This window comes from Prunus avium, chromosome 5 (genome assembly GCF_965620075.1).
Source record: "Prunus avium chromosome 5, drPruAviu1.hap1.1, whole genome shotgun sequence".
In the NCBI taxonomy this organism is placed as follows: Eukaryota; Viridiplantae; Streptophyta; class Magnoliopsida; order Rosales; family Rosaceae; genus Prunus; species Prunus avium.
In genome coordinates, this window is record NC_142288.1 from 19,699,701 (window position 1) to 19,725,168 (window position 25,468).

At 37.3% G+C, this 25,468-nt stretch overlaps 3 protein-coding genes across 8 annotated transcripts; 1 reads left to right on the forward strand and 2 right to left on the reverse strand.

Moving 5' to 3' along the window:
- Positions 1 to 1,757: 1,757 nt before the first annotated feature.
- On the reverse strand, positions 1,758 to 3,248 carry LOC110753869 (uncharacterized). Its single transcript, XM_088253767.1, has one exon. The coding sequence runs from the start codon at positions 3,246 to 3,248 to the stop codon at positions 1,758 to 1,760; it is 1,491 nt and encodes a 496-aa protein (XP_088109893.1).
- A 3,862-nt stretch (positions 3,249 to 7,110) lies between these two features.
- NRT1.1 (nitrate transporter 1.1) lies at positions 7,111 to 11,102 on the forward strand. The gene is made up of 5 exons (XM_021968203.2): positions 7,111 to 7,376; positions 7,473 to 7,650; positions 7,899 to 7,938; positions 8,384 to 8,955; positions 10,110 to 11,102. The coding sequence occupies exons 1-5, from the start codon at positions 7,253 to 7,255 to the stop codon at positions 10,984 to 10,986; spliced, it is 1,791 nt and encodes a 596-aa protein (XP_021823895.1). The 5' UTR covers positions 7,111 to 7,252; the 3' UTR covers positions 10,987 to 11,102.
- Positions 11,103 to 11,976: 874 nt separating this feature from the next.
- On the reverse strand, positions 11,977 to 21,175 carry LOC110765127 (oxysterol-binding protein-related protein 2A). Of its 6 annotated transcripts, none has more exons than XM_088253087.1 (12): positions 20,982 to 21,175; positions 19,743 to 20,288; positions 17,794 to 18,156; positions 16,403 to 16,499; positions 15,404 to 15,849; positions 15,173 to 15,328; positions 14,410 to 14,577; positions 14,142 to 14,282; positions 13,693 to 13,908; positions 13,465 to 13,578; positions 12,565 to 12,755; positions 11,977 to 12,417 (listed from the first exon to the last, which is right to left on the reverse strand). In XM_088253087.1, exons 2-11 carry the CDS (start codon positions 20,169 to 20,171, stop codon positions 12,576 to 12,578), a joined length of 2,310 nt encoding a protein of 769 aa, XP_088109213.1. In that variant the 5' UTR covers positions 20,172 to 20,288; positions 20,982 to 21,175; the 3' UTR covers positions 11,977 to 12,417; positions 12,565 to 12,575. The 6 variants fall into 6 exon arrangements, 5 of the variants coding, with proteins under 5 accessions (XP_088109213.1, XP_021823892.1, XP_021823894.1 ...); XM_021968200.2 differs by lacking the exon at positions 20,982 to 21,175 and adding an exon at positions 20,528 to 20,698 and having other exon boundaries at positions 17,794 to 18,153; positions 19,749 to 20,288; XM_021968202.2 differs by lacking the exon at positions 20,982 to 21,175 and adding an exon at positions 20,528 to 20,698 and having other exon boundaries at positions 19,749 to 20,288.
- Between the last annotated feature and the right edge of the window lie 4,293 nt (positions 21,176 to 25,468).

Genomic DNA, 25,468 nt, shown 5'->3' on the forward strand with positions numbered 1-25,468 from the left:
GTGTCACGCTTTCATGGACAACTCAAGATGAGACCACGTGTTGTGGGACTCCAAGATGGTCTAACTAACATGTAGACCACGCGTGCCACGTTCGCACTGCTACAACTAATCTATGGATATCCTTAATACATAATTAATCTACATGGAATTTATAAATGCACGCAGCGCCAACCCCTCTTCATCCTGTTGATATAATAAGAAACGACGATCAGAGTTGACTTCCACATTCCTCTACACACAGGCGAATCTACAGAGGCGTAAGGAGGTGCAACTAATTGAGCATTATTTCTGATCCTTTTGTTCAAGAAAAATTTCCCAATATAAGTAGTGTCTTACATATTCAAGCATGCCAAAATTAAATATATCATCTGTGCTGCAGATTGAGGACAAAGAGACAAGGATTAAATTCAATATTCCAACATTATTATCATGATATCATCACAACTGATAGAATATACTTTATATATTAATTATAGTACATATGAGCCTGCATTTTATGGTATCTACTCATTCAATCTTACTACTAACCACAAAATGCTAATGAAGTCTTAATCATGTAGATTAATTAGGTACCTGCCTCTCATCGTATCCATTGAGCGTACAAATTCTAAATCGAAATATAAGATTTCGGACCTCTCCACGCATTTCCAGTTAGTTAGGTTTGGAACTCCCTGGATGCTCTAATTGTATAAATGTTAAGGCATCGTTATCTTACTATATGTTAACCTCATATAAATCTTGTAGTTTTTGGTTAAATTAAGTCAATCGTCTAGACCATAATGACGTTAGAATTTCAACCTGGCCCCCAATGTCCATCCATGGAGGTCGAATTATGTGAACCACACGTTTTCTCTGGGTTTTGCACATCACAGAGATCACAGAGATGACACAGTGCAGGCCCGATTTTATATATTTTTTGACATCTTGGACTCCCATAATAATAATAATGCTGAATAATTAAAAAAGCTACATGATGATCGCACACTTTGCAAAAATAAAAAATAAAAAATAAAATTGGTCCTCATGGGTGTCATTTAAAAGCCATGCTTACATGTAACCCTACACAAAAAAACACAGGACGACCCTAAAACTTTTTTCCACAAAATAATTATAAATCATTAACAAGGCCTACCAACTCACAGTTATCTGACACGTGGGCTGTCTCCTCCTTGTTTTTTTTTTGTTACTTTAATTCTCTCTCTTCCATTATGCATGATAGATATTGCATAGTCATCCAGCGAGAAGACCATGCAGCCAATCAATGCATAAATACGATTAATTGTTAATCCAGCATTTAAGATACTGTCATAATTGAGCCACTAAAGTGTCTGGTTGATTGGCTCTTGGAGCACACGAAAGAATATTTCGAATTTTGAGATCCTATTTGACACCATATATCTGGTCATGATTCTACATAATTATAATTTATTAGAGCTATTTGTACCATCCAATTCTCGTTTAGGGTTTTTTGTTTTCCTCTTTTGTATCATCTCAAGTCTGATCATATTGTGTATTATTCTTAATAAAAATGAAATTCATTTGCAAGTGATTTGCAGCTCAAGTGGTCGAGAGCATTTATCCATGTACTTGAAGTCCAACATTCGATTCCCCTCTCCTCCAATCAGGGACGGACCCAGGATTCTTAGCTCGTAGGGTCATAGTGTAAAAGTTCAAATTTTTTTTAAAGATTAAAATAACATTGAAAATGAAACTATAGTACATTGATTCATAATTCATGTAAAAAACAACATTACAAATTACAATTGGCCACGACGAGGTTTCATATTTTGAAAACGTAGCATTATAGCTTCATTTTCAATACAATCAAAAACATCCTTCTCAACGTAAACAAGTAAACTATCACTCAACCATTGATCTCCCATTTTGTTCCGAAGTGGACCTTTGATAATATTCATGACTGAAAATGCCCTCTCGACTGAAGCAGTAGCAACCGGTAAAACTAGAGCCAATGTAATAAGCAAATATACATAATTGAATGCTAGATGCATCCTTGTCTCCACCATTTTTTTTGCAAGATCACCAATCCCTTGCAAGTCAGAGAAATCACTACTCGAACGCACATAATGAATATAAAGCTCAAGTTGATCTTCAAGTGCCAAAAGATCCCCATCCGAAAAGTCTTGAGAATAAAATTGAGCAAGACGAAGTAGCTTTTGTTTATCAAAAGCTTCAAATGAATCATTCGGACTCAAACATGCCAAACAAATAAGCAACTTAGTATTTACCTCATTAAAACGATCATCTAACTCCGTAAGTTGCTCATCAATGACATAAATAAAGAGCTCCACACGATAATGATGACGATTTGTCTTTATTGGAGCATTACGCCTTGACCTCCCTGGAAGTAGGAATGCCTCATCCATGTTAGGAACATCAATATGATATTTGTCACAAAATGAAGACACCTCTTCAACCAATGCATCAAACCCATTATTCCTCATCCAATGTAGCCTTTCCTTGCATGATTTCACCAAAGCCATTGCATTCACAATTTCTTGATCTTTCTTTTGCAATGCTTGTGACACATCATTTGTGAGTCCCAATATAGCTTTCATTAAGAATAAGTGAAACACAAACTGAAAAGTAAGCATTTCCCTTTGAATCTTATTTGCTTCACCGGCACTATCATTGGGATTATCATCAATAATCATTTGAAGCACATGAATCACAGATGAAAACATGGAAATGATGCTAATAATGGTACCGTAATGTGAGCTCCATCGTGTGTCACCGGCACGTTTGAGACTTGTTTCTTGATGCAAACCTCGCCCCGTTATAAGACAATCATTTTCAAAAGCTATCACAAGTTCTTCTTGGAGTTGTGCTCTAAGTGCATCACGGCGCTTACAAGATGCTCCAACATGGTTAACCACACTATTAGTGGTTGCGAAGAAAGAGGCAATATCAATATTCTTCTTTGCTACGGCAACAAGTGCTAGTTGAAGTTGATGAGCAAAGCAATGAACATAGTATGCACAAGGTTGTTCTCTCAAAATCTTTGTTTTAAGGCCATTCAACTCACCTCTCATATTGCTAGCTCCATCATAACCTTGTCCTCGTAACTTGGAAAAGCTCAAACCATTAGAAGAAAAGAATATGTCAATGGCATCCTTTAGTGAACTTGAAGTGGTGTCGGTAACATGTTGAACCCCAGATATTACTTTGTGGGAAAGAATGACCTCTAGGTTGACAAGGTCCTTTTTGTAGATATGCTCTTCGAACCTCATCTCTAATATTAGTATCATACTCAATCATACGAATTCTTAGTCCCGGGTCTGCTTGAAGATTAGCCAAAACCTCATCTAATTCATTTTGTCTTGAACTTGAAGTTCTTGAACTACCCACACTATCCGAACTACCCAATGATGACTTTCTCTTAAAAAATCTTTCCATAATTCTACATAAATTCATCAAAATAATAACTAAAATCAATTAAAGAGAACAACAAATTTATACCAATTAACCACAAAAAATTCAACAATATCATATCCAATAAATCAAAACAAGGCTTATTATCACAAAAGGTCCCTAAGGTTTAGGAAACTATCAGATTGCATCCTTAATGTTTTTTTGTGTCATTAGTGGTCCTCAAGGTTAGTATGTGTAATCACAAATGGTCCCTGCCGTTAGGTTCCGTCAAAAACTCCGTTAGTTTGCTGATGTGGCATATATATATATATCACAAAACATCCCTGAGGTTTACACATCTATCACAAATGGTCCTTGCAAATTTTTTTAATTTTTTTCATTTAAAATTCATAAAATTTTGGTTTTCTTTTTTAAATCTTATGAATTTTAAATTATTTTAAAATATACATTGTATTTTAAATACACATGACACTATATTATTTTAGATGTGGGCTCCACATATATGTCACATCAACAAACTAATGGAGTTTTTAAAAATTAATTTAAAATTCATAAAATTTAAAAATGAAAAAAATCAAGGGTTTAGGGTTTATAAATGGTCCTCAAGGTTAAAATCCTTATATAAATGGTTTTTTCATTTTTTAATTTTATGAATTTTAGATTATTTTAAAAAAAAAACTTCATTAGTTTGTTGGTGTGGCATATATGTGGAGCCCTCATCTTCAAAAATATAGTATCATATGTATTTAAAATACAATATATATTTTTAAATATTATAAAAAACAAAAATAAAATTTTATGAATTTTAAATTAAAAAATTAAAAAAAATTGCAGGGACCATTTGTGATAGATGTGTTAACCTCAGGGATGTTTTGTGATATGTATATATGCCACGTCAGCAAACTAACGGAGTTTTTGACGGAACCTAACGGCAAGGACCATTTGTGATCACACATACTAACCTTGAGGACCATAAGTGACACAAAAAAACATTAAGGATGCAATCTGATAGTTTCGTAAACCTTAGGGACCTTTTGTGATAATAAGCCATCAAAACAATATAATACAATCATAAATTCAATTTAAGTAATTTAGGTTTAGAGTTAGAATTTACCTTGAATTGTGAGGTGGTGGAAGCGGAGGCAAGCCTTTGGAAGCGGCGGCAATGGAGGAGTTGGGGCTTAAAGGCTTGATGGGGGAGAGGGTTAAAGGTTTGTGGGAGGTGGAGATTGGGGATTTAGGTTTGAGGTTTAGGAAATGGGGGGTTTTGGAGCTCTGAGGGTATGTCTGGTCGAAGAGGGTCTGTTATACAATCTGTTTTTTTTTTTTTTTTCAAAGACCTGGACCAAAACGACGTCGTTTTGGCCAGGTCTTTTAAAAAAAAATTCGTTGCAGCTGGTCCAAAACGACGGCGTTTTGGCCAGCGCATTTTAAAAAAAAATTCGCTGGGCTTCTCCAAAACGACGCCGTTTTGGCGTCAGCGGTTTTTAAAAAAAAATTAGAAGCTGGGCCAAAACGACGCCGTTTTGGTCAGCTTCTTTTTAAAAAAAAAACAGATCCCCTGTTCAGCTTCTTCTTCCTCAAGTTCTGCAGCTCCCTCTTTCACCCATTCATGGGGTCACATACCATTTCAAAGGGACCTTCTACCTTGCGTTCATGGAGTCCATAGGGTCGTTTGACCCCATTGACCCCACTGTGGGTCCGTCCCTGCCTCCAATATTGCTTATTTTAAAATAAAAAAAAATTGAAACTCACTTATATAAGTTATGTGATGCCTTATCGTTTAATAGTGGTGAGGTTCGCTTATATCCAATGTTGACCATATGTAAATGATAATAAAATTTCCATAATTTGAATTTAGATATAAGATAATATGTCTTTTAAGTCGAGGAAGGGCTGGTTTCACAACAATTCTTGCTCTTCACTATTCTCTGAGGCTCTGAATTAAGGAGAAAGAACATATAAGAATATAATAATGGAAGGTTTATTGAGTTCAATGATTAATGTAAGCTTTCTGTTCCATGATGTCAATTCAGTGGATCTGAATTCGGAGAGAAACTCTCATGTAACCGGGATAGCACTTTTTGCTATCCCCGGTCAATAATACAGTGACACGTATGATAACTTTTCCACGTGTCATTGTGTTATTGGCCGGGGATAGAAAACAGTGCTATCCCCGTTATAGGTAAGTTTTTTTGCTCAATTCGAGGCTGGTTGTTGGAGTTGGGCTCCATTCTTTCAAATTCGTGGTGCATTCCTCAGTTCCCAGTTTCAAATTTCAATTAAATATCTCATTGACTTCTTTCAAAATCATGATTGTATCCTAACCAAGATTATACCCCGGTTAATCTTCCCTTTTTTTTCAATAAAAAAATGCAAGAGTGATATTCTAAACGATTCTAATATATGGGGAGTGGCTCGAACTCATGTGTAAGGGACAGACACACTGTCTTAACCAACCCACATATTTAAATCTGCAAAAAAATCTGGGTCATTTAATTTTAGTATTATTGCTATTGAAATGATGAAGTATGTGACCTAAATTTGTGGCCAAAACTTTGATCATTGATTTCTTTTTGATGAATTGTCTCCTTCCCAAAGACCCCGGGACAGACTGGAAGAATGTGGGAAAGAAAAGAACTACAGCGTTAACCCAACAACTGGAGGACAGAAACTAATTAAGCTAAACTAAAAGTAACCAATGGCCAAGAACAAACCAAAAGAAGCAAACACAAACTAAAGCTAAACCATAACTGAAATCCAAACATAACACTCGATGTAAAAATCCAAAACATATCAAAATCATCCCTTTATCAAAAAAATTTAAGAGTCAGCAGACTAAGTCATAACTCATAAACTATTGTCTTATGTTGGATTTACAAAAGTGACAATATATACATGTGCCACACTCTGAGCCTCCCAGCCAGCTAAAGACAACACCTCTGACCACATTTCCGATCACCTGTCTAATATAAGTGGGTCCCACATACACTGATAGAGTCATCTGTATTAGAGAGGTGGTCAGCAATGTAGTCAATAAATGTGATACAAATAGTATTATTATATTCTTTTTCCTCTTTAGGCCGTGAAATTGAGTTTTGTTTTTATAGTAATAACATGCGGGTGGAAAGATGAGCAATTATAAACGAACTAGAAAAAAGAAAAAGAAAAAGAAGCAAGATTAATTGGGAAAGAAAATAGAAGTGGTAACGTAGCAATCCCACTGCTCTATCTGGGGTGCTTAAACCTCTGTCCTATTTGATCGTCGTCTAATTAAGAATTTCAGCAGACATGCATCACACTGATGTCCTTTTAATCTTTGATTAATTAACTTCTATTTTGTTTTTTGTTTTTTTTATTCCTAAATGTATCATAATTATCAATTTTTATTGTGGTAAATTAGATTTGTCCGCCCATTTCTTCAAACAGTACATGCTCACCACAAGGGATTCCATTTATTTTGTTTTACAATGTGTGACAAAATCAAGCTAGCTAGGTTACAGGTGTCATTTCAAAAACAAAAAAAACAAAAAAAATCTGTATGAGCATTGATCCATCCATATCGATAAATAGACTAAATTATTTTTATTTTTATATGAAATAATTTGAATATGCTGCCACATCATTAAAACAAGAGCTCCTAGACAAATCATAGAATTCACAAATATACCACCACTTTCCACTTCTATCAATGCAAAGGTCTTTTCAATGAGCTCCCACTATAAAAAGGTCACAAGCCCTGCCCCAAATTGTGCCACACAGTTCCTCCCTCTTTGTATATAATTCACAAACACTTTTGGCCTAAAGGAGAGCAACCAAATTAGAAATATTAAATAGTGCAGCTTGTGCAGAGCTCCAAACTATGAGTAACTGTACCCTCCCAGAAACACAAGAGAAACTGACCCTCCCAGATGCCTGGGACTTCAAGGGCCGCCCCGCTGAGAGGTCCAAGACTGGTGGCTGGACGGCGGCCGCCATGATTCTAGGTCTACATAGCTACCCTACTCTCTTTGTTTTTGGTGCCCCCCCCCAACAATCCACCATGATTCTTTGCTCTCATCTTTGATCTCTTTGATTTTCAGGTGTAGAGGCTTGTGAGAGGCTAACAACGCTAGGAATTGCTGTTAACTTGGTGACTTATTTGACTGGAACCATGCACTTGGGCAATGCTACCTCTGCTAATACCGTCACCAATTTTCTTGGAACTTCCTTCATGCTCTGCTTGCTCGGCGGTTTTGTGGCCGATACCTTTCTTGGCAGGTAATTAATTTTCTAATTGGTTTCACATTTTGATTTTGATATTGGCTCACTTCCATCACTTTTGGTGTTTGGTGTGCGCTTTTTCAATTTCCTTAGAATGATTGATGGTTTAATTAATTTCACTTTTTGATTGAGTAATTCTAAAGGGGGGACAATTTTTCAAACTTTATGAGATCTAGTCATTTGTTGTTAATTAAATATAACATGAAAATGTGGCTTTTCTAACATTACTTTTCCTGTTTTGACAGATACCTAACCATCGCTATATTTGCCACCATCCAAGCAATGGTAAGCTCACCTTACATCATCACTAAAATTAACTCAAACTTAAATTAATACGCAGTTACGTACCTCATACAAGTTCGATTCTTACTTTTCTCTCCTCTCTAATTCTATACAGAAAAAAAAAATGATTTAATTAAGATATAATTATTTGGTTAAATTCATTAGTTTGGGGAAATTGCTCTCTAGTACAACAACACAAAAGTCATTTGGATGTGATGGACACATTATCACGGGGTGATATTAATTCAAGTTTTATAATATAAGTGGACAACTTGATTGATATGTCATAAATTTTAGAATATAATATCAATAAATACATAATATATTATGTTATAACATAAATGGATTAGTAACATTACGTGAAATTCACACTAGCACTCGCTTTTTACCTTACTTCTTTGCTTGTTAAATTCTTTTTCCTTTCTTAATTACTTGTTTTGGTTAATAGGGTGTGACAATATTGACAATCTCAACCACAGTCCCCAGCCTCCGACCCCCAAAATGCACGGCCGACACCGGCACACCTTGCATCCCGGCGAGCGGCAAGCAACTCATGGTTCTCTACATAGCCCTCTACCTGACAGCCCTGGGCACCGGCGGCCTAAAATCCAGCGTTTCAGGCTTCGGCTCAGACCAATTTGATGAGTCAGACAAACAAGAAAGAAGACAAATGACAAACTTCTTCAACTGGTTCTTCTTCTTCATAAGCATAGGCTCACTTGCCGCAGTCACCGTTCTTGTCTACATACAAGACAACTTGGGGAGGCAATGGGGCTATGGCATATGTGTCTGTGCAATTGTGCTTGGCCTCATTTTGTTCTTGTCAGGAACAAGACGGTACCGTTTCAAGAAACTGGTGGGCAGCCCTTTGACTCAGATATCGGGGGTGTTTGTGGCGGCGTGGAGGAAGAGGAACATGGAGCTGCCGTCCGACGTGTCGTTTTTGTACAACGTTGATGACATTGATGATGGACTCAAGAAGAAGAAGAAGCAGAAGTTGCCTCATAGCAAGCAGTTCCGGTTAGTGTTTTACTCATCCTAATTCCTACGTTAACTACTTTAACTGCATTAACTGTTTTTTTTTCATCTTACGCTAGAGTCATCAAATTTATTTACAAAAAGTAATTTACGCACGCTATGTTCTTACGTTTTAGTAATAAACAAGATTTGAAGTAGACTCATATTCAATTTTTAGGTTAGCGCTTAGCTGGCTACACCAACCAAAATCAATCGAAGATAGGCAGGGGGAGGCTTATCTGTTTTATTTTTTAGTTTTCATAATTGATTTGTAGCCTTGAATATATACGCCAAAACCAATCGCAGATAGGCAGGGAGATTTTCTATATATAAAATTTAATTTAATTTGATTTAGAAATTAAGAATGAAAAGCATATATTCACGAGGGTTGGGGCCAGACTGTCCTGGAAATCGGTCATCACGCTTCTTGTCTTGGACTTGGATGATTGAATCTTCTTAGTTATCACCTTCCCCCAGCAATATGAAAATGATATGAGCCTGCCTGCTTGCCTTGCTCCATCAGTCACGGACATACTTGCTTATGTATTCCACTGCATCTGCCTCTGCCCTCTTTGGCCGCATACTCTATTATTTCAAAATCACCCACTTTTTCAAATCTTTTCCTCTATATATACACTACCTTTGACCGCACTTGTCTCATAAACTGGCACAAAAGAACAAATCCCTGAAACTACAAAAACAAAAATCATCAAGTGACTCACAAGGTTTCCCTTGTGCCTCTTCACATGACCATGTTTCTAAAATGGTGTGTTATTATTGGGAAATGTTGCCTCTCTTTCTTTCTTTTTCGTTTTTCCTAAAGTTCCTATGTATGTATGCACCTAGAAAAATGTTTGTTTTCATTTTGAACTTATGAACATGTGTCTGCTACTCAACCTGTCATATGACAACATGAAAGTTCTCACTTGATAAAGTTTAATTAGACGGTGTCTGCTACTCAACAAGTCACATGACATAAAATTTCCCACTTTATAAAGTTTAACTGGATGGTGCCTGCTACTCAACCTGTCACATGACATGAAAGTTCCCAACGAAAGTTCTTCTCAAACTAATAAGAGAAACTATGCTGAGACAAAAACATGATCACTACGTCATCCATGGAAACAAAATTAATTTGTTGGTTTCTTCTTGTGCAGTTTCTTGGATAAAGCAGCAATCAAGGACCCCAAAACAGCCAGCGGTACAACCATGGTCATAAACAAGTGGAGCTTATCAACCCTAACCGATGTTGAAGAAGTAAAATTAATTATCAGAATGTTGCCAATTTGGGCCACCACAATCATGTTTTGGACTGTCTACGCTCAAATGACCACATTCTCAGTGTCACAAGCAACCTCCATGGACCGCCACATTGGAAAATCATTTCAAATCCCACCTGCCTCCCTCACAGCTTTCTTTGTAGGCAGCATTCTCTTGACAGTCCCAGTATACGACCGGCTCATTGTCCCCATTGCAAGAAAAGCCCTGAAAAACCCACAAGGACTAACCCCATTGCAACGCATAGGAGTTGGCCTAGTTTTCTCAATCTTTGCAATGGTAGCAGCAGCTCTCACAGAGGTCAAGCGCTTGAACACCGCACGATCACATGGCTTGACCGACAATCCAACGGCTGAGATCCCACTAAGTGTTTTCTGGCTGGTCCCACAGTTTTTCTTTGTGGGGTCCGGAGAGGCCTTCACATATATTGGGCAGCTTGACTTCTTCCTCAGGGAGTGCCCTAAGGGGATGAAGACTATGAGCACAGGCTTGTTCTTGAGCACTCTTTCATTGGGGTTCTTCTTTAGCTCTCTATTGGTCACTATTGTGCATAAGATTACAGGGCACAGTAAGCCATGGCTGGCAGACAATCTCAACCAAGGGAAGCTTTATGATTTCTATTGGCTTTTGGCACTTTTGAGTGCTTTGAATTTGGTGATCTATTTGTTTTGTGCCAATTGGTATGTTTACAAGGACAGGAGGCTTGCTGAGGAGGGCATAGAATTGGAGGAACCAGAGATTTGTGCCCATGCATAAATATCTGGTTTTTTCTCCTCTCTTTTTTTTCCTTTTTTCTTTAACCTAAGCTTGTAATCTTTTATGTACATAAGGAAAGAAAATAAGAAATGAAGAATCATTAAAGCTTGTTAATGATCACACTACATTGTCTTTCACTAGTCTTAAAATCTAGTGTGAATATATATATATAATTTAAATAAAAAAATTTAAAAAAAAACAGAACCATCAAGGCAATGCTGGGGACATTACCATTATTTTGGATCAAATTGATGTGATGTCCCTTAACTTTTATAGAGATCGCATTATCAATTGCGATATAATATATATATGATCAAAGAATAACAATAATACATACCATGCAAAACCATGGGCAACACGTCTCTGTCTCGAGCCTGGGAGGCATCCTTGTCTAAGCCACATCATTTATCCAAATGATTCAACTCCATTCTATTAGGGCCCAGTTCCAACTCAACCCCATTCAAAATCACTATTTCAAAGTTCTAATAACAAAGCAACTATAAAAAGTAAATTAAAGGTCAATCACAGTTTTGATCTATTTTACGTTATTTTCATTTCCGGATGTGAGTTAAGTCAGTTAATCCAAGGTAGTGTGCCTGTCTCCTTGCACCCAAAATGAACCCCTCTCCCTCTACATTAGAATCTTTAGAACATCGTCTTGTCACTTTGGTATCTGTTGGTTTATGTGCATAGCTATCACGCATATAGTTCTTTAACTTTTAGTTATATTATTATACATTCCTTCCTCGCTCAATTCTAATCTCTTACCCATCTTCCTCTCTGCTTTTTTAATTTTTTCCAAAACAAGTAACAAGCCATTAGAGTAATGTACAAGAAAAAATCCAGAAACTTCGGTACATTAACTTTCAAACTGAAATCAAATTTCGGGTATTTTATCATGTAACTCAAGTTGATGAGTTTGCATATCAATATCACAAAGAATTTGAACTGAGATTCAGTTTAATCCTCACCGAATTCAACCCAACGAAGTTCGTAGCAAGAACACTTGTATAATAATTGCCAGACCAAAGCTATTACATAACTGAATGATGACAAATTACATTTTTTCTTTTTATTACTAAAGAAAATACAAATAAATATGAAAATGCTTAACCAATGGTTAGCACCCAAAGAAAAGAAAGAAAAACAAACTACAACATATGTGAGAGTGAGAAAAGGAGAGAGATTAGATAAGTAAACTAATATCCCATGACATTGACAATGATAACATTACAAGGATGCACAAGACTACAATCTAACCATCATCAACTTACAGTCAAAGGAGAGAGAGAATTCTTCTTTAAAATGTCCAGGAGGATATCTGCTATCAACTTGACAAACAAACTCTTGAACAAATACACCAACTCAGGAAACGCCAAGCTAAGTGTTACACAGCTTTGACTGTGGCCATCTCAAGGCGTTTTATTTTTCCTGCATTATCAGAAAAATTACTTAGTTAACAACATTTTAGTGAATTAGTAGAGCCTTAATTCATATATGGCTACCACCATAAACTTTATATATATATATATTGCAATTTTAAGAATGTACCAACATAGCTTTCCAGACAGTACACACCTGAATCATAATCATGACCCTTCTAATGCTTCATCAAGGCCTTCACTAAATTCACCAAAAATGTCTGGACATTCATCCCATTTTCCCTGCTTCCGTGTTTCCCAATAGCCACCAACGTAGCGGAAAGGTCCATCTTCCCCTTCTCTCTGGAACCATCTAGGTTTCCACCCATTTTCTTGTAGTTTCCTCGACTGTGCATTGAATATATTCAAGGATCACCATCAACATTAATAACCATACAATAATATTTCAGTTGCATTATACGCCACCTCCGTATAAATATCCACATATTTATTCCAGTCTATACACTGAAAATATTAATAAACATTTTATGTTCAAAATCAAATGGATGAATCAAATAACTTTCTCAAACTGCTCTTCAAATCTTACGGAGCTCAGTAATTTATTGTAAAGGAGTAAAATGAGGGAAGAGGAAAACCACGCATTTTTTGTCATGTTGGAAGAGGAAGTTGCTGAAGTCCCTTGAAACAAATTCCAATATTGACCAAAGAGTATCGTAACTTCTTAACTACCAGAAATATAAAGTCTCTCACAACTTTAAAGGGGAGGGACATACAATCTATAAATGCCGGACTCCAACATGAAGGCTGTTTGATAGACAGGGTTGACTCTAGTTGGCAAGTGACTTGAATCAGCATTTGGTCTGAATATGGTATGGTATTTGAATTTGATGACATAAAGTATAGGGGTGCAATATATTCTTAAATTGGAACATCATAGAAAAACCAAATACAAAGACCACGGCAAACATATGAATAGCAGATTACCTTCCACTCATACAACTTAAAACTGGCAAGAAGAATATCAGCCATTGAAGCTGGCATGTAGGGATGTCTGTGTGCATGTGACCAAAAAGATAGGTAAAGATGCCAAACATACCATTCTTTGCCTTTTCTCCAACCGCTGTTTCTCTGCATTTGCCTTTTCATATTCTCCATTCTCCAAATGCCGCTGGTCCGGCCTGAGCCTGGAATCCGTGGGTGGTAGCTTCTCCTTAATCCGTGATCAAATACCCGGGATCAGACAAAGCTATAAAAAACAATTAGAGATGCATAAGAGGAAAATGAAAATGCATATGAAACATTTGATGTAATACATCATGTCTACCTGCAGTCCAGGTGTTAGCTCGTTCAGTGTGATTGCGAATGAAGTTAAGTTATACCGTGTGATGTTAGGAGGTTTACTACTTTTCCATAACAACGAAGCATCTGAAGGATTTGGCTTGCCACTGCCATCACCATTAACATAATGTATGCTTTCATCCCACTTCCCAAATAGCGTAGCAACCTTTTTCCCCATCACATCTTCCACAACTCCATGGATCTACGTGGATGTAGAGTTGCCATTAATCCAACAATTATGTTCAAACAAAAATTCTCATATTAAAGAAAGAAAATGGTTCTATACTGAAGAGCGTCACAATATATAGGCCCACATAGATGTGAGTTGATAAGGGCAGTGACAATGTTTCAACATTCTTTACAGCATATAAACATCATTCACTCCGCATATTAAAACATCATTCAGGGCCTACAAATAAAAAATGCACCACTAACCTGGTGAGGATTTCGGTCAAGAATTGATTGCTCTTTGAACTTCAGTTTGCATGAATGCTGACGATTACCCCGTATATGCATTGTACCATGGTGATCGCAGTATACTTTACCAAGAATAAGATTATATATACTTGTTGTGACCTATTACAAGACATGAAGATGTTTAAGCATAATTGTAGGCTTGTAATATACATAAAGAAAAGGCAAGAAAATGATTCCAATGAGTAGCCAGTTTGCGGCAAAAACACAATTACACATCAATGCACACCTTGCTCCACTGGAAAATTTCACCATCGTCAAACTCCAAGCTCAGAACTCCAACAGGGTCAAGCTGAATTGATCGCCCCCAAAATTTTGTGCGGATATTGCTATCAGCCCAGAACTTCCACCCTCTACCTTCACAGTGGCAGGCAATGAGTGTTGGGTGGTGACTAACCTGTTTCAAGTAAAAATTTATTGACATATTTGGGATTGAGTAGGTTTTTATTTTGGGAAAAATAATACATTTATATAAAACCACTGTAAGAATATCAAGAAAAGTTATAGCCTTTGCTTGCCTATATCAAGTTTTCAAAAAACAGATATTTGTTGAGTAATTTTCCTTTTCAATAGGCTAGGAAATATTAATAAACTTTCAAAGTCCTTTAAGTGAGAATATTTATGGTCAAAGTAGCATTTTATCTGTGATAAATAAGAACTGTAAACTCAGACATGATAACTACCCCTTTTAACATGAGTGGCAATTTCATTTCCATTTTTTTTCTTCTTTCTCAGAGGACTTAAGCCCAAGCCAACTTATCATATTTCTACTTTTCACTTCTCACAGATTCTATGAAATGGTTCATTATTTGATGTGCTTTTCATTGTCAAAAACTTTGTATTGCAGTTTCTTTTCCAAAATTCCAGAGTCTTTTCAGAAGTTATATGCTTGTCACAAGTTGATTCATATCTCAACCTCAATTTTCAGTTATCAGGCCTTATTTTCAAGTAAAGTTCAATTTACCAATTGCTCCTTTATTTTACTCCCTTACCTTTTCAGAGAAGAAGCGAATTCCTTTATCAGGATAGTCAGCTTCATAAGTTTCGCCTAACAAAGGATTGAATGGCTTGCAGTGCCGCCCTACAGACGATGCATATCCAGAAACCGCAAATGCAGCAACATTTAGAACCCTTTGGAGACTATTTCCCTGATAAGATAAACAAAGATAAGCATACACTATGACAGCAATTTATGATAATTTAAGAAGCCTCCTTAATCTTACCATTTTCCCATACTCATATGCCCGATCTAAAAGATACGAGTACTCCAAGTCCTCACAACACTTCTGAAGAGATGATATTGGCTCGTTAAAGTACACAGGGAGGCAAACTCGAGTGAGATCCTTTCCCACGTTGTCTTTGATCATAGACCAAAGGCTGACCCCTTTCTCCTTTTCAACTGGAGTGGGAAGCTCTTTTCGCCTTTCAATGTGTGCGTATCTATAATCATGAACTTCCTTCTCAGTTTGCGTCTCCTCAACATTATCAAATTGACTTCGAGGTTCACTGTGCTTATTAGTGTTATTTACAACCCCTTTCATTGACCCACAACCTATGTTTGGTTCGGTAAAATACTCTTTTGTGTCATGAAATGGCATTTCATCTTCATCTGACACTTCCTCAAGCTCTTGTTTCTCAATATCGTCAGATGATTCAGTTGTGCTGCACTCTAAAAACCATAATAGATGTTACTACAAAATCGCACATGCTATGAAGCTTGATAAAAGATAATGCTCTGGGATGGCAGAAATTTTGAGTATTTAAGCTTTGAAAGACAAAAAGGCTACAAAGTGAGAACAAAAAATGATGATTTCCATTGACCATTATAGTCTTCATAATTATATTAGCCACTTTTGTATCAAATGAAAAATGACAAGCAACAAAAATAACCATTCAAATGGGTAACCAGTCAGCATTGAAAATCTTATCAACAGTGTATGCATCATCAAGTCAATTCTAATGTTGAAGAGAGGTCGGCAAATTTTTTATTAAAGAATGGATCTTCAATGGATTAGTTTAAAACATAAGGGAATGTATAGTTCAACTCTAAGTGTAGTCAAACTCTAACAACATCTCATGGAGATCCTTAGTTTAGGCCTGACCCAATCAATTGTGTACTCAAGAATAACTACTTTTTTTGTTTAAGGAAAGTGTATTGTATTTAGAAATAGAAAATGAAAGAATATATAAGAAAGTGGATAGAGCTAACATAAACTGTGTACCACTATATTTTCCCTGTCCCAAACTGGAAAACTCATGCTTCGTCAATTGGTATTCACCATCATGAATCCCAGAGGCATCAGCTTCATAATTAGCTGCCTGCATATGCAAAAGTAATAGGCTTAAATTTAATGCATAACAAATACAATTGTAACATAAAAAGATGGGAGGTCACTCGATAATGAACCATTATTAAAAAAACCATTGTAATGCTTTCATATATATGGAACTGACAAACCAAACACCATAAAGAATAGGAATATCTTATGAGCATTGCATTCAAGAAACACAAGACAATGCTCTAACAAATTACCTAAATGGGAAATGATTGAAAAAATAAGAAGCATCCAAAAGGGTAATGACAATTTTGGTTATGACATCTCTCTCGCTCATAATATCAAAGTAGTTTACATTAAACAAAAGTTCAGAATGATTTAAGCCCAGCAGAGCTTGTTAATCAGGACCAGTCCTTGAAAAAAAATCTGCTCTCGAAAGCTGGAATCAATCTTACTTGCATGTATTTGAGGTAGCCTAAGAATTAAAAAAATTGTTATAATGTCGGAAAGCAAGTCAAAGCTTGCTAATTTAATCTTTACATGTCCACTAATTAATGTGTTCATATAGTAACCTTCTCTTGTTAGTGGGAAAGGAGTATATCTATCTGCCTAGCTTTGTTAGATTTCCTCCAATGCAATCCACAGAAATTCCACGGATCCCTCGGTGGATAAGTCCAACAACTCAGCAGCAGTGTGGACTTGGGTATCCTGTCTGGTGGATCTGATCAATTGTTAGTGACATGCATATAGCTTTAAATGCTTTGTGCCAACGAGCTACCAAGATGAGCTTTACAGTTGATTAGCAGGTCCCACACTGTGGGATCCACTTCAGCCAACGCATGCTAATGCTAGCATTCTTGGTTGAGGAATCGGAAATTATGATCCTTTTGTGCTGTTAGACACAATAAATAAGTGCATTTAATGGCGGCATGCATCTGTTCTATGACGTATGCAATTCCACTGACCAGAAATTAGTAAAATCAAGTATAATGGTTTAATTGGTTGAGATATCGATTACACAATAGGCAGTCAAGGAAAGTAACTATGAAATTTGCACAACCAAACTGAAAATATAGACTAAAAAGATAAGAAAAAAAATGCAGTCCTAAGGTGTGAGAAAATTCCTTCATAACAAGATCAAAGATTTAGTTCATTGGATTTCAGGAGTGACTTCCAACTTCTAATCAGGAGGAAGACTGTTTATTACTTCAAAGAACTAGGAGAACAAAAGGACTAAGATGGAAGTTGGAGCTGAGAGAAAAGACAAGATGGTCTATGACTAGATATCATGTGCAACTTAAAATTAACTTTGGGAAAATGTAGTAAGAACTAGTTACCTCCAACTGCCTTAGTGTGTCGAGTAAATTGGATCGTTCTTCACAGAGAACCTTATACTGTCCTTGTATTTGAGAAAATTCAGAGAGCATTATCTGCTCGCAATCCTGTACGAGGTTCTCACTGGTTCCCTCTTCAAGTAGGCGTTTTTTCAGTCTTTCAGTCGATATAGATAAATCAGTTTGTACAAGGGAGAGACAATCATTCAAGGATCTAAGCGGAAATAGACTCCGAGTTGAGACCAAAGCTTGTAGCCAAGCTGCCCGATCACTCTTTGAATTAGTTCTTAAATGAAGGGTCTTTGTAGCAGTAAATATGTAAAACTTCCGATCATCAGACTTGCTTTCTCTGAAGGATGAGATCTGCTAAATAAAGAGAAAGAACCATCTCTTTAGATTACGCAAGAAACATGAAGTATTAGCGTTCAATGTTCAAAACAAATACAAATTTCATTACAATAGCATTCAATCAAAGAGCACAAGTCAATGGTAAAGAAAAGAAAAAATATATATATCATCAATGCAGATAACATAAGGCCCTGAAAAGAAAAGCAGCTGATACCCAGAAAAGAATTCATTAGCCTGAACTCAGCCCATCCACCTTCAGTCTTCAGACCACCAGAAAATAACCCAGGTGAGAGAAAACCACTTCAAGCTCCTAATTAATGACACCAACAATGTAATGAAAACGAGATCATGCCATTTCGGTTTCAAAACCCAAAGCAGAAACTCTACACAAAACCCCCCTTCGGTTTATCACTGCAGAGAAAATTCCTCATCATAGACTTTGAGCATATCCACTAACAATATAAAAACCCGGCTTTGAAAGGGACTAAGAATATGCTTAGAAGTTAAAATAAATTCTTTTTCCCGATTTGAAAAAAGTGGTTGCATACATCTCAACCTTGAAAAGGGCAAAAGCCACCTAATGGCCTCAAAGTCTTCACATTGTTAATATAAGCCACTGAAAATGAAACCCATTGTTCAACCTTCAAGTATACAATAAAATAAAACTTGAAAGCAACCCTTAACTTGTGAACTCAACCCACGCCAAGTCAAAAGGAAACAAACAAGTGAGACAACCAGAACCCAGCAAAACACAGAATCCCACTTCCATATTTCAGAAAAAACACCATCCCCACCGTCCGATCACTGCTCTCTTTCAGTGTTTTTCTTTATATAAAAAAAATCTCAAAGTCACGTCTGCCTTTTGTATATCTGTTACTATATATGAGTACACCAGGAGGCCTTAAAAGTAAGTATAAAAAAAACCAAACCTTGTTTTCTTCTCTTCTTTTGGGTGCTTTTTAAACTGAAATTACACTAGGATGGGACGTGAAATTTTGAGAAAGAAAAAAAAAACTGAAGTGAATCAGAGAGCTGAACGCTCAAATGAGAGCTTGAATCCAACGAATAAAAATCCAGCACCGATGTGACCACAGGATAATACCTAGGCCTACGACGTATCCTATCAAGCCCATGCCCACCTGCTGATGTGACCCACTTCACACTAACAACCAGTTAAACTGTTGAAAAAACAGAGCACGAAACGTGAAAATTGAAATTGAAAATCACAAAACCCAGAAAAAGAGAAAAACCAAAACCCAGAACACGGCGAACAATGCGACGAACCAACGGTTCATACCCAGTTCCCGCTCAGATAATAAAGCCAAGTTATATTTCTCGCAGATTCACAATCAGAACCCAAATTTTTTTATAAAAAAATTAAAAATTAAAAAAAGAAACAGAGAGAGAAAGACAGAAGAGTGAAAGGATAACGTTTTTGGTATAATTTTGAGTAAAGGTTTCTCCCCCGTATTAGAAAGCGTTACTGAAATAGCGCCAAAAAGAGAGCTTCAGCATTTCCCGATTGCAACATTGTTGCTCTAAAACCGATCGCAGCGAATTACGAAAGCGAAGACGAAAACAAAACGAACCGTTTCGGTGCATACATTTACCTTGAGGTGGACGATTCCAACAGTTTTCGGGGGCTTATTGTTCCGTCTCCCCGTGCCGCTGTCAATCCTCGAAAGGCGGTGAGTGGAGATCTCACCGATGAGTCGAACGTCGTCGTTTGGCGTCAAGAGGCTGAGCGTTTCAGGGCGCCGAATCTTGGCGTAGGAGAGGACGCCGTTTCGGAGAAGAAACCACCTGGATCTCCACCCCTTGCTGTAATTGGTCCACTTGTGGAGAACTCCGGCGACGGTGGTCTCAGATCCCGCCGGCCGGCCGGAGGCATTGGTATCAGATCCGAGCGGCGCCTTCGCCAGACTCGCCGGAAGGCTACGGGTCCGGGAGAGCGAGATCTCCGGCGACTGGTCGTCGAGTCCCGCGCTCTCCAGCGTGATGCAGCAGAGCGGGTGCATCTCCTTGACTCGCATTTCGGCCAACCAAAACGACGTCGCGAAACGCGCAATGCAAAAGGAAACGAAACGATTACAAGCGATAACTGTTCACCGATTGTTAATTCCCCATTTTTTCATGCGCTGAAGAAAAAACTGCAACAGACGAAGAAGAAGAAGAAGATTAATAAGAACAATTAATAAATATACGCAGCGTCAAGTTGCGTCAATCAAAATCGAAATTAATTACGAGAAATGAAAATGCAGGCATGCATATGTTGATCGTCACCATCAAAAAACGTGAAAATTGATTTTAGGCTACTGAAACTCAGAGAGAGAGAGATAGAGAGAAGGCTGCTCTGCTTTCTCTCTCTATCTCTCGGTTAGAGACGAACCTGGGGAGAGTGGAGAGCTCTGAAACTGAGAGAGATTCGGGAAGAGAGAGAGAGTGTGTGTGTGATTGTGTGTGTTTGAAAGAGGAGAGGATTATTATAATGAGGACCAAGAAGAGCTTCTTCTTCTTCTTTTCTTTTCTTTTCTTTTTTCTTTTTTCTTTTATTTTTTTTATTTTTTATTTTTTTTATAATTATAATTGTTTGGCTTGGATTGATGGCAAAGTATTTATATAGAATAAGTTGGGAAGGGAAGGAGGGTTTGTTGTCTATGTCTGGTGTGTATAAAGAGCAGTGGGTGTGAGACTGAGACTGAGAGTCTGTCTGAGACACTGAGAGAGAGAGAGAGAGAGAGAGAGAGAGAGAGAGAGAGAGAGGTGCAGGGAGTAATTATGGTGGCAAAATAGTAATTAAATGCATTGGGAAACAGATTTCCAAGCTGGATTCTACTACTTACTTCTCCTTCTCCCTGCTCTGTTTAATCTTCTTTTGCTTTGGACATGGAAGAAGAAGAGAGGGGAAGATCTTTTATTTCTCGCGAGATGATTAAAAGTATATCGGCAAAATCTCGCGTGGACGGTGGATGTGGGGTGTTGGCGTGGCGGCAATCCCTCGGGTGGGGGTGGTGTGGGGAGAGGAACTGAGAATTGGGAACCGGGAAATGGGAGGAACAGAAAATACAGATGCTGAAAGGGGTGTTATTAATATCCATTTACTGTGGTAATTATCATCATTGTTTTTTTCAGAGATAAATGAAAATTCGGTCAAAGTTTTTAGGCCCTACCTATCCTGTTTAATTAGTTGCTGTTTATTAATATTTTTGGTAACCCAAGTTCGGTGCTTTCCCTCCAGGTGGCATATTCCTATCCGACCCGTCGGAGATTTCTAGAGGGAAAGAAAAAATGACACAAATATTGAAATAAATTATGTAAAATATATATATATTTGCAATTGGTCACAGATAAAAATTGGTAAATCTTTTTTTTTTCCTCAAAGTTAAAAGAAAAGAAGGTTGCACAATATAATCTGAGGCTTTCATGTGCATTATAAAATTATGTTTGCTGTGTATGATTTTAAGATCCGTAGAGGATGTTCGTTGTAATTTACTTTATATTAAAAGGAAGGATATAATCCGAGGAATGTTATGTTCGGTTCATTTTTACACATGATTTTTCATGTTATTCACCCACTATTTTGAGTTAGTTCTTGACATTTTATAGCTTTTTACTTCCTTTTTGTGTTTTCTTAGATTTTGCCTTGGTTGGGATGAAAATGAGCTAAAAGTGCATTATTAGTTATAAATTCTGTTTTTGTTCATTTTCGTAGGTCAACTTCTTGGCCTGGGATCAACATGCTCTGGTGCTCGGATGAGGTCATGATCTTCATGAGACTTGTTCCAATGGATGTTAACTACAACATATCCAAATTTGAGCTCCATTGGACAAGTATTGCCTATCCAACCAATCCATCATGTTACCACAGTTCTGGAAATCCGGATTTGGCCAGCTTTTACCTCCCTTGTGTCATCTTAACTTCTTGTTACCATAACTCTTGGTAACAAGGAATTACATTTGTAAAATAGATATTTTCTGAGCTTTTGGCATCTTTGTGAAGTCAAAGCTCCATCATGGCAAGGGGACAATGGGCTAAGGCTTTATCAAAGGTGGTAGTTTTATATTAAAAGGTAAAAGCTGGAAAGGAGGAGAGAGGGAGGAGAAGTCAAAATTGCAATCTGATATTGGGAGCCTTTTGATCGTGGGAAATTAGGCTATTCCACATTCTACACAACTTGAGAGCAGCTTTTGGGGAGCTAAGAGCAAGGAAGGAGAAGGAGGTGCAGCCAAGGAAGAAAGGAGAAGACTTCCACCATTGAAGACTTCAAGCTTTCATCATTTCCAAATCTGTAAACTCCTTCTAGTTATATTTCGAGTTTGTATTTGGAATAAGTATGAGCAACTAAACTCCATAGCTAGGGCTTAGGTTGAAGCCCTAAACATGATTACCTTATTGTTTTGATGCTTGAGTGTATGAATTTCTAGATGTTGTTGATGAACCCCATTCACTAATTGAATTTTATGATATGTGTTTGCTTCCTTTGCTTAATCACCTTAGGTTGTATGCATGTAGCTAAAGTTGAGAAGTTGTGTAAGATAACCAAGAACACAATTTCTAATTAGCAACAAATGATTGAACTTGTTTAAGTGAGCATCATGTGAATTGGTTTCTTGACAACAATTGATGAATTCCAATTCACCAAATTAATCTATCCTTGATGTGTGTTTTCCTTGATTGATTACCTTTGAAAGCATGCTTCTTGAGGTTGTTGGGATTATGTGTATCTTCATGTTTTCCTAAGCAATAGATGGATGGAGTAAGAACCATCCATGTGAATTGGTTTCTTGAATACCTAATGTAAACACCATGCTATTAGGGTTCTTGTGATGTTCATATTCTCTTTGAACTTAATGGGTTTTCCTTGCAATCGAATCGAAGTACGAACCATACCTAGGTTCGGTTATGAGGAGGGCACAAGTATTGTAGCACGAACCATGCACTTTACGTATATTAGAGAGAATCAATGCGTCTTGAGCCACGACCCATGGTCTTGATTGCGAACATCTTCATCAATACATTTAGAGTTCATCACTTGAGTATCCATGAACATGGGTAGAATTGTTTAGGGTGGATTCCGAAACCCTAGTGTTTGTTACATTTTAATTTCACTTTTTGATAATTCATCTCTGCCATTCACATTTAAATTCAAAGTCCATTTACTTTCATGCAATAGAAATAGGTCACTTGAACCAAATCAAAAAACCCCCCCAATGTGTGTGTGAGTTGCGTGTTTGACACGTTTTGTGTCTTTGTCACTGAATTTTGTTTGTTTCCGTAATTGTTTTGGACTTTTGGTCCACGTTGTGTTCTTGCATTTTCTGTGCTGATTCCAACCGTATAAAGAACGTGAATTTTGGATAAACGGTTGGAAAGTTATAGGTCAAAAACTGGACAGAGGTCGAAACTGAAAAACAGAGAAACGAATCTGTCCAAATGGTGATAAACGGGTGATAGAAAGTGCTGTTTGTGTTTTTCTTTGTTTTCTTGTGTTGTTTCATTTCTTTTATCTTCCTTACTTCATTTTTAGTTTCCAATTTGTATTGTGTTTGTGTGTTGTGTAAAATTAGTGTTCTTTACGTACTCAAATTAGAACTTATAGGAAACCGACAAGTTCTTCGTGGGATCGACCCCGTACTTACATAATCTATACTTCATTAGATTCGTGCACTTGCGGGTATTTTTAATTGGTTGTTTGCACATTAATTTGTGTCCTTTTAGGAATGCAACAAATTTTTGGCGCCGTTGCCGGGGAACTGGCACGGTTGCTTATTTGTTTTGTTTGAGTATGTTTAGAGTACTTAGTTTTATTTTTGTTTATTGATTGTTGTTTCATTTTATCTTGATTTGTTTTTGTTTCTTTTTCTTACAGGAACATCCGAGGAGTCACCTCCACCATCTCCAATGGCAGCCGCAACTGAAATTGTGGAACTTACTATGTAAGAATACTCCAATAAATTTGTGATGGAAGAAGCAAATGTTTTTGGCTCCTTTCATAATGAATTGCCTATGAATAAATATTTCCGACAAACATACAATTCGGAGTGGAGAAATAATTCAAACTTCTGGTGGACCGACAATCCAAATTTTCAACAAGGGTCATATCAACCATATCAAGGCCAACATAATACTTGTCCACCTTATGGTCAACCCCAATATTATAATCCACCACCACTTAGTCAATCTCACCAACCACCTCAAGGACCAACTTTGGAAGAAATTGTTGCTTCAATGGTTAGACACACAGATAGTTTCATCATGCAGAGGAATGACACCCATATGCAGAGGAATGATACCCACATGCAGAAAATGGTTAAGGCCATTGCCAATCTAGAAAATCAAGTGGGGCAAATTGTCACATCTTTGAGTCAAAGGGAAGCTAGGATAATGTCTAGCCAAACAGTGATACAAAATGGGCGTGAGCATGTTCAAGCAGTTACCTTGAGAACTGGTAAGGTAATTGGTGAAATTGATGGTTCTAAAAATTTGATTCACAATGTTGATGAAATGCAGGTTGAACAAGTGACTGAGCTTAAGGAAAAGGATGAAATCAACATGGGGGAAGATAAACAAGCAGCATCTTCACCTGAGTGGATCCCAAAGCATGAACTTGCAAGAAGGGCAAGAAAGGAGAAGGTAAGTCGTGAACTTACTGATGAAGATATCTTACATGCTCCTTTTCCTCACAGGTTGATGAGTTCTAGGAAAAATCAACATGCCAAGGACATATTGGAAACTTTCAAGCAAGTGCAAGTCAATATTCCTTCCTTGGATGCAAACAAGCTCAAGGAATGCGAAACTGTTGCATTAACGGAAGAGGTTTCTGCTGTTTTGCAAAGGAAGCTTCCTCCCAATTTGCAAGATCCAGGAAGTTTCACAATTCCTTGTATAGTTGGTGATAAATTGTTTGAGGAACCTTTAATTGATTTCGGTGCTTCAATTAATCTAATGCCATATTCTGTTTTTGAAGTACTAAAGGAAGACAAGCTGAACATCCATGTTCCAAGCACCAATCATATGTTCAATGTCACTCCTTCTACTCAAATGAGAAGGCCACCCGACCCTAAATATGTGCCTCCTCCATCTAATCCACGTATTGAAGAGCGCTTAAAATTGCTTTTGAAATCTACTCATGCGCATAAAAAGAAAAGAATACGAAATGGGTTGATTAGATGGCAAAGAGATTTGAAGAAACTTCATGTTCGGCACAAGGAGGCGATTGAGCCAAAACCCCCTAAGTGACCATGGTATGTTGGAAGTCCGGCAAAAGACTTTAAACTTAGCGCTTCTTGGGAGGCAACCCAAGGTGAATAGAAGAAGTTTGTTGTCGTC